At 37.5% G+C, this 15,978-nt stretch overlaps 1 protein-coding gene and 1 long non-coding RNA gene across 5 annotated transcripts in view; one reads left to right on the forward strand and one right to left on the reverse strand.

Moving 5' to 3' along the window:
• The window catches only part of LOC139036024 (uncharacterized), a 139,523-nt gene that overhangs the window by 48,065 nt on the left and 75,480 nt on the right, over window positions 1-15,978 (forward strand). For both annotated transcript variants that reach the window (XR_011488708.1, XR_011488707.1), the window contains exon 2: window positions 13,206-13,258. This is a non-coding gene — a long non-coding RNA (uncharacterized lncRNA). The remainder of the gene's footprint in view (window positions 1-13,205; window positions 13,259-15,978) is intronic.
• The window catches only part of PRKG1 (protein kinase cGMP-dependent 1), a 1,335,516-nt gene continuing 1,328,483 nt past the window's right edge, over window positions 8,946-15,978 (reverse strand). For all 3 annotated transcript variants that reach the window (XM_070470571.1, XM_070470570.1, XM_020889075.2), the window contains 2 exons: window positions 14,862-14,928; window positions 8,946-13,371 (listed from right to left, as the gene is read on the reverse strand). In XM_070470571.1, the coding sequence (XP_070326672.1) occupies window positions 13,273-13,371; window positions 14,862-14,928 (166 nt within the window). In that variant the 3' untranslated portion in view covers window positions 8,946-13,272. The remainder of the gene's footprint in view (window positions 13,372-14,861; window positions 14,929-15,978) is intronic.

Consider the following 15,978-nt stretch of genomic DNA (forward strand, 5'->3'; position numbering starts at 1 on the left):
CCTTGGTATTCTCTGGAACTCTGCATTCAGATGGGTTTGTCTTTGCTTTTCTCTTTTGCCTTTCACTTCTCTTCTTTGCTCAGGTATTTGTAAGACCTCCTCAGACAACCATTTTGCCTTTTTGCATTTCTTTTTCCTTGGGATGATTTTGATCACCATCAAAACGATTTGTACAATGTCATGAAGCTCAACCCATACTTCTTCAGGCACTCTATCAGATCTAATCACTTGAATCAATTTATCACTTCCATTGTATAATCATAAGGGATTTGATTAGGTTATACCTGAGTGACCTAGTGATTTTCCCTACTTTCTTCAATTTAAGTCTGAATTTTGCAATAAGGAGTTCATGATCTGAGCCACAGTCAGCTCCTGGTCTTGGTCTTACTGACTGAGAGTTTATCCATCCATCTTCGGCTGCGAAGAATACAGTCAGTCTGATTTCAGTATTGACTATCTGGTGATGTCTGTGTATAGAGTCATCTCTTGTGCTATTTTCCTCTGATGGATAGGGCCATTTTAAGGGGTGTGTTTTGAGGTAGCTGTGAGCTCAGGATGACTTTAGGCACCCTGTCTACTGATGAGTGGGACTGTGTTCCTATTTTATTGATTGCTTGGCTTGAGGCTTACCAGCCTGGAGCCTTTAGGCTATTGGGTGGGGCTGGGTCATGGTGCTGAAATAGGGACCTCTGGCAGAATGTGTGCTGATCAATATTTTCTGGGGCCAGTCTGCCACCTGTGTTCTTGCCCCCACAGTGAGTGACAGCTAACCTCCACCTCTCCAGCAGACCCTTCCAGACCCCTAGTTAGATTTAGCCCTGGTTCCTAGGGAGGTATTATTGCTTTGTGCTGGTTCCCAACCCATGTGAGGTGTTGTGTACCCTGAGAAGTGGTGTTTTGTAGGAGAGATCTCTGTAACCCACCAGCTCACTCCCTTCTGTTCACCAGAGCTATATGCTCGAGGGGTGCCTGTTATGGGGGCTGTGTGGGCCCTTCTGTTGTGGAAGGCTGGTTTTTGTTGGATAGTCTGGAAAGTGTGGCTGGCCCCCAGTCTGATTGGTTTCCAGGCCCTGCTTGTTCAGAGGCTTCTGTCTGCTACTGGGTGGGGCTGGATTATAGGGTGACTGATTGTGGGGCTAAAGGTCCTGGATCTAGTGTTGACTTGTTGGTGGATAGGATCAAGATTCCTGGAGGATTCCAGGACTAGTGCCAGTAGACAGGGCCAGGTTCTGGTCCTAACAAGTTAGAGGGAGAATTCCAAAATAGCACCTGTCAGCATCAGTGTCCTTGTGATGGTAGGGGCTCCCCAAAATGATTGCCACCCATGTCAGCATCCCCAGCATGAGTTCCAGTTGCCTCTTTCCTCTCTGGTGGGGGCAGGGGAACTTTCCAAGATCAGCAGGTGGGGTTGACTCAGGCTTCTTTCAAATTACTGCTTCTACTCTGGGTCTCAAAACACGTGAGATATTGTGAGCTCTTTTTTAGAACAGAGTCTCTATTTCCTATAGCCTTCTGGCTCTCCAAAATTTCCACTGGCTTTCAAAGCCAAATATTCTAGGAGCAAATCTTCCCAGTGCCAAACCCCCGGGCTGATGATCCTGATGTGGGGCTAGGATCCCTCACTCCTTAGGGAGAACCTCTATAATGTTAATAATCATCCTGATTTTGGGTTACCCCTCCAGGACTCTGGGTCTTAACTATACAACATTTCTACCCCTCCTACCCATTTCCCTGTGGATCCTTTTTTATAGCTTTAGTCATTGAAGATCTTTTCTTTCAGTCTTTAGGTCTTTCTCATCAATAGTTGCTCTGCGAGATAGGGAATGGGCTTGTGGACACGATGGAAGAAGGAAAGGGAGGCACAAGTTGAGACAGTAACACTGACATATACACTATTATATGCAAAATATTAATAGATAGCTAGTGGGAAGCGGCTGTGTAGCACAAGGAACTCAGCTCGAAATTCTGTGATGACCTAGAGGGATGAGATTGGGGTTGGGAGGAAGCCTCAAGAGGAAGGGGATATATGTGTATTTATAGCTGATTTACATTGTTGTGTGGCAGAAAGCAACACGTCATTGTAAAGCAATGTAAAGCAATTGTCCTCCAGTTAAAAATTAGGTGCTCTATAAAGACTTGTAATTTTGATGTGCCCGTGGAGTTGGTGAGCTGAAGGTCTTCCTACTTTATCATCTTGGCCACCTCTTTCCATGTATCATTTTAAGTCAAAAAGAAAATCATCTTGTTGTAATACAAATAAACAACTCTTAAATTGTCTTCTGGGTAAAGCTAATCTTTTCACATATCAAATATTTTGAAGTGAAGTATGCCCAAATTTGTTCTATTCTCTGTGATAACCTTACCTCCAAAGAGCCCTTCTATTACCCCTATAACATTCCTGCTTTTCTAGCTGCTTCCCCCGTTGGTCTCAAGATGACACAATTTCCATCAAGTCTCCCAGCCAAAAAGAATAAAGGAAACAAATTCTTAGGCTTCACAGAGTCCTTCTCCAGTCATTCAAACAATGTTTCTTTGTATCTAAACTTTGAACCAGTGCATTTAAGTGGAGAAAGTAGTGTAAGTCAGAGGGAGTTTTCTGAAGGTAGTTATGCCTGTGCTGAGATCAGAACAACTTGAGTTGGTCATTGAAAAGTAGAAAGATAGAAAGGAATACAAAGTTCTATATATGACTGGAAAGCCTGGAAGCTCAGCACACCGTTGGGAGCATGGGGAGCTAACTTCTTTTAGGGGTTTGATTGCATCCTTAGGGCATCAGCAGCTGTTGAAGGGAGCTAGGAATGCCAAGATAAAATGGGCATTTAAAAAGCATTGGCCCTGAATATGAATAGATTGGAAGGAGATAAGGAGTAAAGAAGTGGAGATTTTAAATATGTGTATATATATATATATTTATAAAAGTTATTTTTACACATGAGAAAATTAATTTTACACAAGAGGAGTAAGGGCAAAGTAGTAACATTCCCTTGAACTCAGACACAGAGAAAAGAAGCAGTATGAAGCTCAAAACTTTTAGCATACATATCCTTTTATTTTGTTACATGTTTCAATTCTTTTTAAGTAAACTTAATTTAGGTAAAATACGCAAACTACAATTTCATGAGTGTTCACAGAGAAATACACCCCTGTCCCCATTCAGATCCAGAAATTAAATGACCAGCTTTGTTCCCTCTCAGTCTATACTTCTCCAGATAAAACTCTTTTCTTAACTTTGATCCCTATGGATCTTTGAAATTAATTTTTCTCCTAAGAAATGAGCTACCACACACCTGGAAACTTGAACATGAGAAGAACCCCACTTTAATCTAGTTCAGTGGTTTTTGAGACATTAAAAATAAACAGTAGAAAAGTTTCTTCAAAATGAAATGCCACATACATCCCCAATATGTGAAACAGATATCAGAATTTCTCTGATTGACTCAGAATTAGAAATCTGGAGTGGGGAGGGGGATAGGAAGGAGGCTCAAGAGGGAAGGGGGATATGTATACTTACAGCTGATTCATGTGGTTGTGCAGCAGAAGCGAACACAACTTTGTAAAATAATTATCTTTCCAATTAAAAACAATAAAAAAATTCTGGAGCTTGAGAAGCATACTCATTGCACATCCCCTTCCTTTAACACATGTTCAATGGATGCTTAAGCAACCCAGATTTGAACTTCATGTGTCCATCTACTTATATGAAGTTTTTCACTAAATACATACTATAGTGCTACACAATCCATTGTCAGTTTATGTAGAACTGTAGATGCAGAGGGCTGACTGTAAGGCTGCAAGCTGGTCTACTGCACAGAGGTTGTGCTCATAACCCAGGTGCTATTCAAGACTCAACTGTTTTTCTCTACCTACCTATTCCATTCTGGCAAACTCTGAGATATTACTTCCATGTCCTGAGGTTTTATGGAAAACTCAGTTTGAAAATCACCAGTCTATTGTAAGCTCTTTCTTTTGAATAGGGTTTGGTAGACTTTTCTAGAAAAGTCTAGCAGTGAATATTTTAGACTTTCATTGCCATATTGCTTCTTTCTCACTATTCAACCCACATGCTGTTGTGGTGTGAAAGGAGCTTTAGACAATATGTATTGACTTTGTTCCAATAAAACTTTATTTACAAAAATAGACTGGGGGTTGAAGTGGATTTGGCCCATGGGCTGTAGTATGCCAAACTCTGCTTTTGAAAAATAAGGAAAAGTAGGTTCAAAAAAGTAAAAGAAACTTAAATTTTCAGAATTTTATTACTAAAGGAATAAATGCTCTCCCTAGGAATTGTAAATTTCCCAGGCCTGTGACTTATGTGATTTCTGTAGGACTCTTTGCTTCTCAGGCCACCAACCCTCATTCTTCTCATCCCAAGTGGCCCAAGTAACTTGCTGCACCAAATTTAGATGGTCTGAGTTCTAAGCCTGTTTCCATCATCACCCTGTTAAAATGTATGTTTGGCACAACGATCTTCATTATAACAAAGGACTAGAAATTTGAGTGAATTCTATCAAGTCTTTACTGCCCCCTCACTCAGGGTTTAGTGACATATTCTGGTATCTTCTACCTGAGAGTGGATTATTCACTTTGCTGAATTCCCACACTGAGTCTAATCAGCCCTTGACTTTATTCTGTGCTTGCTAGTTGTATCAACAAGAATGGGCAAGGTTATGATCTTAAAATAGATAAAATCAAATCTTAGTGTTTCCAAACAACAATATATTCCACCATAAAACCTTTGTGGACTGGTAGGAGCTCTGCTTTTCTTGATTTCAGTCCTCACTCTGCTTCTAAAGCTGACACATCAGCCATGGATGAAGAATTGCCCGTTGCAGCAATAGAGGGAAGGGAGGATGTACTGAAGCAAGAATTGGCTTTTAACATTCCTGCTTAGAGTAATGTGTGTGTTAGTTGCTTAGTCGTGTCTGACTCTTTGTGACTCTTTGTGACCTTAGCCTGCCAGGCTCCTCTGTCTGGCGATTGAAAATGTGATCCATCTTGCATGGGATTTCCCAGGCAAGAATACTGGAGTGGGTTGCCATTTCCTTCTCCAGAGGATCTTCCCAGCTCAGGGATGGAACCCCAGTCTCCTGCATTGCAAGCAGATTCTTTACCCTCTGAGCTACCCAGGGAGCTTAGAGTGACAGGCTCCCCTTTCAAAGCCCAAAGCAAGCCAAAGGGCTAATCCTGCCTCCCCGGAGGCAGAGAATTCCTCAGGCAGGGATACAGGGGGTTGGTGAACTGAAGTCAAAATCCTGCTGAAGTCTCTACTATCATTTCTCCCGAGAGGACTAAGATCCATCATGCAAATTAAGCTCCTAGTATCCTGTCCTGGTGGCTCAGACGGTAAAGCGTCTGCCTACAATGCGAGAGACCCGGGTTCAGTCCCTGGGTTGGGAAGGTCTCCTGGAGAAGGAAATGGCAACCCACTCCAGTATTCTTGCCTGGAGAGTCCCATGGACGGAGGAGCCTGGTAGTCTACAGTCCATGGGGTCGCAGAGTCGGACACGACTCAGTACTTCACTCACTATCCTGTCCTGGGGGACTTTCCTGGTGGCTCAGAATTCCCCTGCAATGCAGGAGACCTGGGTTTGAACCCTGGGTCCAGAAGATTTCCTTAGAGAAGGAAGTGGCTATCCACTGTAGTATTCTTGCCTGGAGAATTCCATGGACAGGGAAGCCTGGCATGCTGCAGTCCATGGGGTTGCAAAGAGCCAGACACGACTGAGCCACTAACGCTTTCACTTTTCATCCTGCCCTGGTACCTGGTATACCAGATACCAGAAGTGGTGTAAATTCATCTTTCAGTTTTTTAAATCAAGATATGGATGTACTGATCTCCACAGTGACTCTACCAGTTTATGTTCCCACCAACAATGTAAGTTTTCCTTTTCTCTACACTCTGCCTAGCATTTGTTTGTAGATTTTTTGATAATGGCCTTTCTGGCCAGTGTGAAGCGGTACCTTGTAGTTTTGATTTATATTTCTCTACCAATAAGCAAGTTTCCTTAAAAAACTAGATATAGAATTCCCATATGACCCAGCAATCCCACTACTGGGCACACACCCTGAGAAAACCATAACTCAAAAAGACATATGTACCCCAATGTTCATTGCAGCATTATTTACAATAGCCAGGACATGGGCGCTACCTGGATGTCCAGCAACAGATGAATGAATAAAGAAGATGTGGTACATATACAAAATGGAGTTGTTAGCCATAAAAGGGAATGAAACTGTAGTAATGAAGCTGTAGTAATGTGAATGAACTTAGAGCCTGTCATACAGTGAATTAAGTCAGAAAAAAAAATATCGTATATTAACACACACACGTATATATATGGACTCTAAAACAATGGTACTTATGAACCCATTTGCAGGGCAAGAATAGAGGTGCAGACATAGAGAATGGACTTGTGAACACAGAGTGGGAAGGAGTGGGGGGTGAACTGAGAGAGTAGCATTAACATATAGACAGACCAGGTGTAAAATAGCTAGCTGGCAGGAAGCTGCTTTATAGCAGAGAGAGCTCAGCTCCCTGTGATGACCTAGAGGAATGGAGTGAGGGGGCAGGAGGAAGACTAAACAGGAAGGGGATACACAAACACACATAGGGCTGATTGACTGTTGTACAGCAGAAACTAACACAAATTTGTAAATCAATTGTATTGCAATAGAAGTGCTTAACGACACACACGCAAAAGATGTGTATTATTCCATTACAAAAATAATTAGTAATCAACTATTTAAATATGGAAAATGGAAACGACATCTATATAGGTAGAATATAAATATTATTTAACATTTTTGAGGGTATTTAATAGGTTTAGACTTCAATGACTCTTTGTTCATTTTTTCTTTCCTCCGTGATCCTACCATTCCCGTGGGCCATATTTTCCTGCATTTCTTCCATAAATGCATATAAATGTTTCCATCTGAATAAGCTAAGGTAGGAGCTTGTTATAAATTAAGATTACTGGACTGTACCTCAAAATAACTGGATAATGCTGGCAATTTATGTTTTTTTGCCATATTTCCTTCAGATATTTTATGACATTGACGTTTGGAAAACATTGTCCTAGAATATGTATCTTCAGCCTGTCTATTAATTTTTATGAACTCTGTGGCCAGACTTTGTGGCTTATAGGGACACCTTGGTCTTTTCCTTTTTTTTCCCTCTTTTTTTTTTTTTTCATGAGACTGAGACTTAACCTGTTTGTCTTTGCATATTGGCATATGGATGGATTTGTCTTTTGCTTCATACACTCATCTTGGGTGAGAAACAATTGCTACTATTTTATCAAATTATAGTCCTTTTGAATTAGGAGAAATATGGAATACAGAAGAAACTGTGAAAAGAACTCTTGGAAAAGAATATAAGCATTGTGACTCGTATATTATATATGTAACACATTCAGGGTTAATTGTGAATGTTAGGGTAGGTCTGCAAACATAATGTGATCATCTTGGATGATCACACTACTAATTCATTCATCTCAAATTTAGTATCGATTCTTATTGTAGTCAAAATAAGTGTTCAGTTTGTTTCAATTGCAATTAACGTACAGGATGTGACAGTAGCATGGATGCAACATCCTCTTCTTCCAATTCCATTAATGATAATGAGGATTGATCTGTGTGCCTCTGCAAAAACTGTGTGATTATTACAAAGAAAATAATTTTCTTGGATCAAAGAAGATCATTCTTAGAAAAGTATATGAAAATAATAGAACTTAAAAATGGTGGATACTAAAAACTTATAGTTCAGTTCTGTTTGTAGGAAAAAATGAAATTATTGAATGTGCTATAGTGACATAGTATTTTTTAAGTTTTTTTTCTGGGGAGGGCCTGTCTAAGAGACAGGTCTAGTTTTCATTACAAAGGGGTTTCAATTCACCGTCACTGTTAATAATGATGTCAACAAGCCAAAGGCAGTTAGAGTAAATGAAACTTTATGTTCCAACCAGTTTTAATTTGTGTATCATTCAAGTAATGTAGCAAGAATGTTCACCAGAGTTTTGAAGAGTTGACTTTTTGATATTTTTCTTTAAATCTATATTCTTTATGCATGTAAACTTTAACAGAGGGATCAGGTGAACAAACCTTAGACAAAGATTCATGAGGTTACTTTTCATATTAAATAATTCCCTCCTAGCATGTCTTACATTCTTGTTTCTTTGATTGTGTGCCTAGTTCAAGCTTCCCAGATGGTGCTAGTGGTAAAGAACTCGCCTGGCAATGCAGGAGACATAAGAGTAGCAGGTTAGATCCCTGGATCGGGAAGACACCCTGGATGAGGGCATGCCAACCCACTCCAGTATTCTTGCCTGGAGAATTCCATGGACAAGCCTGGCAGGCTACAGTCCATAGGGTCACAAAGAGTTGGACACTCCTGAAGCAACTTAGCATGCATGCACTCAGTCTAGTTCAAGAATTTGAGTGGGGGTAGCCCCAAAAGGTGTGTATGGTAGTAGTGGTGATAGTGGTGGTGTGGTAGTTGCGTACAGAAAAGTGCTAAGTGTGACAATGGATGGCCTAATGTTAACCTTATTGAATTCTTTAAGCCAATTTGTTGGATTACTTTTGTATTAGATCAGGCTTCCCTGGTGTCTCAGTGGTAAAGAATCTGCCTGCAATGCAGGAGATGCGGGTTCGATCCCTGGGTTTCGAAGATCCCCTGGAGAAGGAAATGGCAACTCACTCCAGTGTTCTTGCCTGGAAAATCCCATGGACAGGGGTGCCTGGCAGGCTACAAACGGAGTTGCAAAAGAGTTGGACACAACTTAGCAACTGAACAATAAATAATATATCACTTTTTGCAGGACATTTGATTTATAAGTATTTTCTAAAATGTTATAGGGACATTCTACAAATCACTGCATGCTATTTCAGTTTTAATACACCAATTCTGCCCTTGGACTCTTGTCTGAAATGAAACATCAACTAAGTTCAAAAGTAATTATTTTTTTATTTCAACTCTATAAAGTATACAACAGGCACTCGGCAATTACAGCTGCAGGAAAAATACAGAGCAAATCAAAGCAGGTTAAGTTTATGAAAAAGTTTTTAATCTACATCAAAAGAGTGCAAGTGGTCAGTGACCACTGGATGACGGTTGTTGCATTCTGACTAACAAAGGACTCTTTCATGTAGAACAAATTGTAAGGGGACAATCAAATAACCATAGCTGTAAGAATACAAAAGAACTGACCAGTTGTAAAAACATCATACATTGAAATAAATTTGATAGATGATGCTTCAAGAAATGTCCCTTTACTCGGAAAGTCCAAACCTCTGAGTCACTGTCCTGTCCCAGAGCTCTGTCTGTTGATGCAAGGGCAGATAAAGAGGACGGCTAACAACACACTTTCAACGTTTAGCTTTCTAGGTCTGTTGAAAACTTGCCTTATAAGTGATTTGCATATACAAGAACTCAGAGGAAGCATCCTGTTTTGTTGAGCGGTGCACTTTGTTCATCATTGGTTTCATGATGAGGCTTGGTTAGCAGTCATTTTCCAATTTTTCTTTTGAGTTGGATGGTTTTTCACAGAGTCTAAAAAGGGAGATTTCATAACTTGACTGCACTAATTTTTTTTTTAAACTGAATCTGCACAACTTAGCAAAACAGGAATACCTGTATACAGACTGATAGTATGTCATATATTAATTTGACCTGCACATACATTTATACATTTCACAGAAATGACGCTGTATCTCATTAACAGATACACAGCTCTGGTACATTGAACAGAAATAAGAGAACGACTTCATCATTTCTGTAATTCATCAATATTATATAATAAAGGCTTATAAATTGTCAGCAGAAAGAACTGTAAAACGCAGCAAGCTAAGAAAGGACAACGTTTTGAGGTGTGTTTGTCTTTGTCATGCAGCATAACACCAAATTTGTTTTTTAATAGGATGCCATGAATTTAAGGCACTTGCAACAATGCCAGATAGCCAGGTCATGTTCTAAACTATGGGACGGATGAGTAACAGTACAGTTGACAGAATTTTCAATAATACTGACAATCAGGACATTAATTCAAGTCTACTTGGACCTAAAAACTTTATTCCATACAAATTAAATGAAATAATAATGCTGTGAAACACTAAAAAAAGTTATATGTACCACAAAATATCACACAAAAATATCTATTTACATAAATATTTGTCTGTGGTCCTATTGTGAAAGAAAACATTGTTATGGAGAATGCACACATCACCTCTACCGTATGAAATCAGTTCTAATAGCCTTATTTTCATGGTAGCTGACTTCTTTAAGTTCACCATCAGTTCAGTCTTTTAGAAATAAAACAGGAAAAATTCAGTAGTTGAATTTATATAGTATACATGTGTGCTTCACATGCATATCCCATAATTTTAGGTAAAAATTATGATTTGTAAAGAATATAATAAAAATTAATTTGTTTTAAATGGCATGTGGATCTGATTCCTATATTAAAGAAGGTAGAAACATAAAAATCGTTCATAGCAAATTTCCAAAATTCATTTTTCCTAATGTAGTCAATCTATCTCAAGTATAATGATATTCCTTTCCTTGGCAGTTTTCAGTTTTCCTGTGAGTCAGGACACACACAAAGCCCTTATATCCCATACTTGAAATATTAACAAAAAGTTAACAGATCAGACAAGTTGGCACTATTCTAACTTATCTGGATGTTCTTGTAAGAAATGAGAAGGGGCATGAAAAATTCAGAAATAAAGTGAGATGTGCTTTGTGAAGCCAACCATGAATTTTAGCCCTAGTGTCCTCATTAAGACAAGATTTAAATCCTTAAAATTCATTGTTGAACATTAGATGAATGTTTTCTCTTAGTAACTCTTGTAAGATGTAGTTCACCTGTATTTTTTTGGTGATTGCTTTAGACAGCCTAATGCAGTGCCACAAGTGAAATGAACAAAGATGCGATAACAAGTGGCAGAAATGACCTACAGTTACATTATGCTGAATGCCACTTCTTCCTTCCCCACAAAACTTGAACATATTGGTTGTCTTAGACTTGAACCATAGTTCCAAACCCAGAGTAAGTGCTAATTTCTGGGGCTATTGGGATATTTTAAAAGTTGCAGGAGAAGATTCTCTTATCTAAAATGACTGGATAAACTTCATTTTCTAGCAACCTTTAGCATGCCTAAACCGCTGTCTTTAAAAAAAAAAATCACTGAACATTGACTGTAATGTTGCAATTATATATTTTTAAAAGCCCAAATTAAAAGCAATATTAAACTTCTGAAGTAGCATTAATAGCTGGATTTCAGATTGATATGTTTAATAATGTTTTGTAAAACCTGTAGAAGAAGGTATCTTGAGGAACAATTTTGAGAAATTATTAAGAGAGGGAAAAATCCAATAATATGAGAATAATAATATCTTAAGATCAAAATTTTAAATTTATTGTAATTACTTATAATATGCCCTTAGTACTTTTGTTTTCCAAATGTTTCTTAGATTGTTGTTTTGATAATATATCATATTCTAAAGTCATGATGTGAAAATTTCAAACAAAAATCATAATATATGCCTTCTTGAATACTATATAATGATCTAGTTGGACATATGTTTTATAGAAATGTCTACATTTGATTGAGTTTTTAAAACAAAAAAACAAACCTCTACTTAATATGCCATATTCACATAGTTTCAAATCAGGATAACAGCTTGTAAAATTACACATTTGTCTAAGGAGGTATAATGCTAGTTGGCTCTGCTACTTAGGACAGCTAATAGTTGTCAACTGGCCTGCCAACAAAGGACTCTTTGCTGATTCTTTTCTCTATGAAATCAATTTGTTATTTTCAAACCTAATCTTTTCTAGCTAGTATGATATTTCGGATTTGTAATATTTCTGTTCTATTTAGCTCTAATTTACTTTTAAGATAGCAGGTTCCTGTTTCTCTCTCTCTCCTTCCTTCCTCCTTTCACATGTTAATAGACGCATATTGCCATGGACAAAAAGGTAATCTCACACCTGGCCAGGTTCTTCTCTTGTTCCTGACCTCATAAAGTTAAGGTTTCTCATCTGGTGAATCAATGGTTTTGTGCTTTCTTTTTTCTTTTGGTTCAGGCCTAAGACAGGAAGCTAGTTCAAATACATTTTTAGTCACCTTTCTCCCTCAACCCTAGACTATGTTGTATAAGTGAAATCAGACAGGAGTTTGGTTTGATAAATTGAGTGAAAATGCTTGATTCTCTGGCTACACATACAATGATTAGAATTTGTGTTGTCTGTTCAGACACTGACATTTACAGATGAAAGATATACATAGCACCTATATAGTTTTTTATTTTTTTGGATGGATCTTAATCCCTCTCCACCCCACCCTATCGTAAGGGTTTATTTTTATAAAAGGGAATATTTTAAGCCTCAGTTTGAGGGTGTGTTAGGTAACAAATAAAAACCAATTGGCTGCTAGTCATTTATTTCCAGGACCATCTTTAAGCACACTGTTTTAAAAAATATGAAATGGTTTGTGAATTGCTTTTTTCCCCCACTCTGTCATGCCAATTTATCAAAAAGAAATGAACAGATATATCATGCATGTTGATTTTTCTTCAGTCCTCTGTGAAAACGCATATATACCTGCTATGAAATTTCTCAGCAGAATCCATAGCAGTTGTGCTTTTATCATACCAATTTTTAAAATCTGTCAGAAAGGAAAGGTAACATTCAGTCTCGTCATCAGCACTACTGGGAAATAAAATCATGAAACTTCTAGCACTGTTTTGACATGACCTCTGTGACCAACAGATGCGTGGTCCTCTTGTGTACGGTATATACACTGGCTTGCAGTAACAGAACCGACAACCCTCACCTGAAGAAAGGGAAGAGTCCAGTTTTTGTACCATAGTAATCTATCGTACCCAATATATTATTTTTTGATCTTCTTGATAATTCTAGCAAGGTACTGACTCTTTTACTAGATTAAAGTGTTTCTTACAGTCTTTCAAATTATAATCAGAGCAAAGCAAGATCATTGCAACAATGGAGAACATCTCTTTACTGGTGAAAGGCTTTGCTTCAGGACCACCATGTCAACTGCTATATTTAGGTTCAAACAGAAAACATGTAAAGAGCACTATTGTCATCTAAGCAATAAGTCCTAATGCCACTGTAGTTACTGGAGCAGCATCGATCAAAGGCATCATGGTGACCCCGAGCACTCATCTTCTCTCTTTCCTTCAGGTTTGCTGGCAGCTGTGTCTTAGAAAAAGCTGTCTTCAGCAAGGCAGAAGCAGGTAAGAGAAATACATTAGAAGTCTATGTCCCATCCTGAGTTGTCATCAGGTGGTGGTTCATCATTGTCCTCAGGGAAACTGTCAAAATTGCTTGTGTCTGTGGGTGATGCAACCTGTAAACAAGAGTATTAGTGGAATTCCAAGCTAGATTTTTTAAAGCATTCTTTATTCATTCCTTATTCAGTGGCTCTTTTTGGCATGTCTACTATGAGCAGGGTTTGTCCTTTGTATTGAGGATTACAGTGGTGAATAAAAATAGGCATAGTTTTTGCCCTTTTAGAGTTTACACTCTAGGAAAGAATAAGTTGTGTGATCAAAAGAAATAATTACAAAACATCTCTGTAAACTCTTACATGTTTACTGGCAGTTCAATATGCAGAGCATAAATAAAAGTGGTGAAGAAGCAGACTTTAATTTCTCTCATTCTATAATATTTAGAACTTCATATTCTATTTTATATATTTATATACATATTATATATATATATATATAAAATATATATATATGTATTCCTCCATTTAATACTACTGTTGCATAAAAGGAGACCCCTGGTGAGTATAAGTTAGGATACTTTAGGCTTTTATTTGCCTCTTAAAGTTTCTTATTCTGCCTTTGTTCTAAAAAGAAAACTTTATGAATGCAGTTAACATCTGTACTTTGCTTTGTTTGTGAATAAATATAAATATAAGCATATAAATTAAAATAATAAGTACAGCAATTGTTTCTGTATTAAGAAGTGATCTTAAATTAGTCCAAGAAAAAGGATGTATATAAATGAAAAGATCAGGAGTGCAAAGCAGCCCTCTCCTCATTAGTTAAGACTGAACACATTTTATTAGATAGATGCTGTATTGAATAAAAATATAAATGCAGTCAACTTATTTCAGGTTAACACAGTGTAAACATTTAGTTCACTTCGTGGGCTAGCAGTTTAACAAAACATCTGATATATTAGAAGAGAATGTCTTTCTTTTAGAGCCTGATCAAACAATAAAAGAAAAGACTGTGCTTAGGAATACTTCAAAGAACTATGGGGGCAGGGGAGGAGGAAGTATGTGGAGCATAAATGAGACGATATTGGCCAGGAATTGAAAGCTGTTGAAACTGGTAGCTGAAGTGTTGTCTAAACCCAACAAAAAACCACAGCAGGGAATGTTGTGATGTGGCCCATTTGGATTGGACTCTTGGAGACAAAGCCTGGTGGAGTCATAAATGGAAGGTAGTAACAGATTATCCTAACTCATCTAAGTATACTCAAGTACACACTACAGAACTTACTGCATCTTGTATAGAGAGAACATGAATGTGCAGAAATTTAAAATAATTTATGAATATGACTAAATAAGGTTGTGAATATATTCTTGGGCAAAGATGTATAAAGTTTTTATAGTAGGTGGAAAAAGATTCATTATACTCTTCTGTCAACACTTGTATATTTAACACATTAAAAGTTTGGTTTTTAGAAGATGTCATTATGTTAATCTGGTATTTCTCCTATATTTTAAGCTGATCATAGGATAAAAATTTTGAAATAGCAGATCTTTGATGACTGACAAATACCTTCATGTGTATCACACAATTACAAGCTGGAAAGTTTACTTACACTTGGTATTATAGGAGGTGTCAAGGTGCCTTTTCTTAAGCCTTCCCAATTAAAGCCCTCAAACCATCTAAAAAAGGAAAAAGTAGATAGTTAAAGGCATTTTACCTCAGCTAAAGCCTTCTCAAAACAACTTATATGATGTCCATGACTGATAGAAAACAGGTAAGCAAACATTTTCATTATGAGAATGTTTTCTATTTAATTGCAGATTTTAAATGTTAGCTTATTAAGTGGAATGCATTTTTTAAAATCTAATTGTCAAAATTTTAAAGGCCAATCAGCAATTGCTTTTTATTCCAGTTATTTCAGTCATGACCTTGTTCCAAAACGATCATTATAACTTAATAAATGCCATAACATGCTTGGCCCTGTACCCTACAGGTTGTTATTTTAAGAAGGTAGAATCAGGGAATGAAATGTCAGGATGGAAAATTATCCTTCCATCTTTGTCACTGGGCAGCCTCAGTTAATTAACTTTTTCACATCACTGTCTTGGTCTCTATGTATCCGTATCTCATTTTCTTTCTTTCTTTTTTTGGTATAATGAAGGTACTTTGAGTATGGCTTTTCTGTGGAAATGGGGACCAAATATCACAAAGGTTTTTGTTGTTGTTGTTGTCTTTGAAAGGTTTCATCATTAGCAAATGATTACATGAAATTCTTGCAGGCTTTTTAGACATTCATAGGTATTCTGGTAAACGCATTCCTTTGGTAGGGATGTGAATTTCCTGTGCATGTTACAGAAACCAATAGGAAAAGACCAACATGATCTTGGTTTAGCTTTAGAACAATCAATCAACATGGGTAAGGTTTAATATTTAAGATGCTGCTTTTGTTTTAAAAAATGACTGTACTCTGTACTTTTTTCCACTGTCATAGCATCCGATTAGGAAATGGTTGGAAAAATATGTTTTAGTTTTAGTTAAAGAAATGAGGCATGGTATATGGTGGCATACTTTTGTTTTTAATATTCTGGTAGAGAATAGAATTTCAGAATTAAAAATATATATTTGTTTTTCATGCTGGAGAGGAAAAGTCCTAATTAGTAGGAGTTGGGAAAAACTAAATTCAGTGAATCTGTTGTTTAGAATGTCACAGGGTCAGATGCGTCTAAATA

The sequence above is a fragment of the Odocoileus virginianus genome, chromosome 7 (assembly GCF_023699985.2).
Source record: "Odocoileus virginianus isolate 20LAN1187 ecotype Illinois chromosome 7, Ovbor_1.2, whole genome shotgun sequence".
Taxonomy (NCBI): Eukaryota; Metazoa; Chordata; class Mammalia; order Artiodactyla; family Cervidae; genus Odocoileus; species Odocoileus virginianus.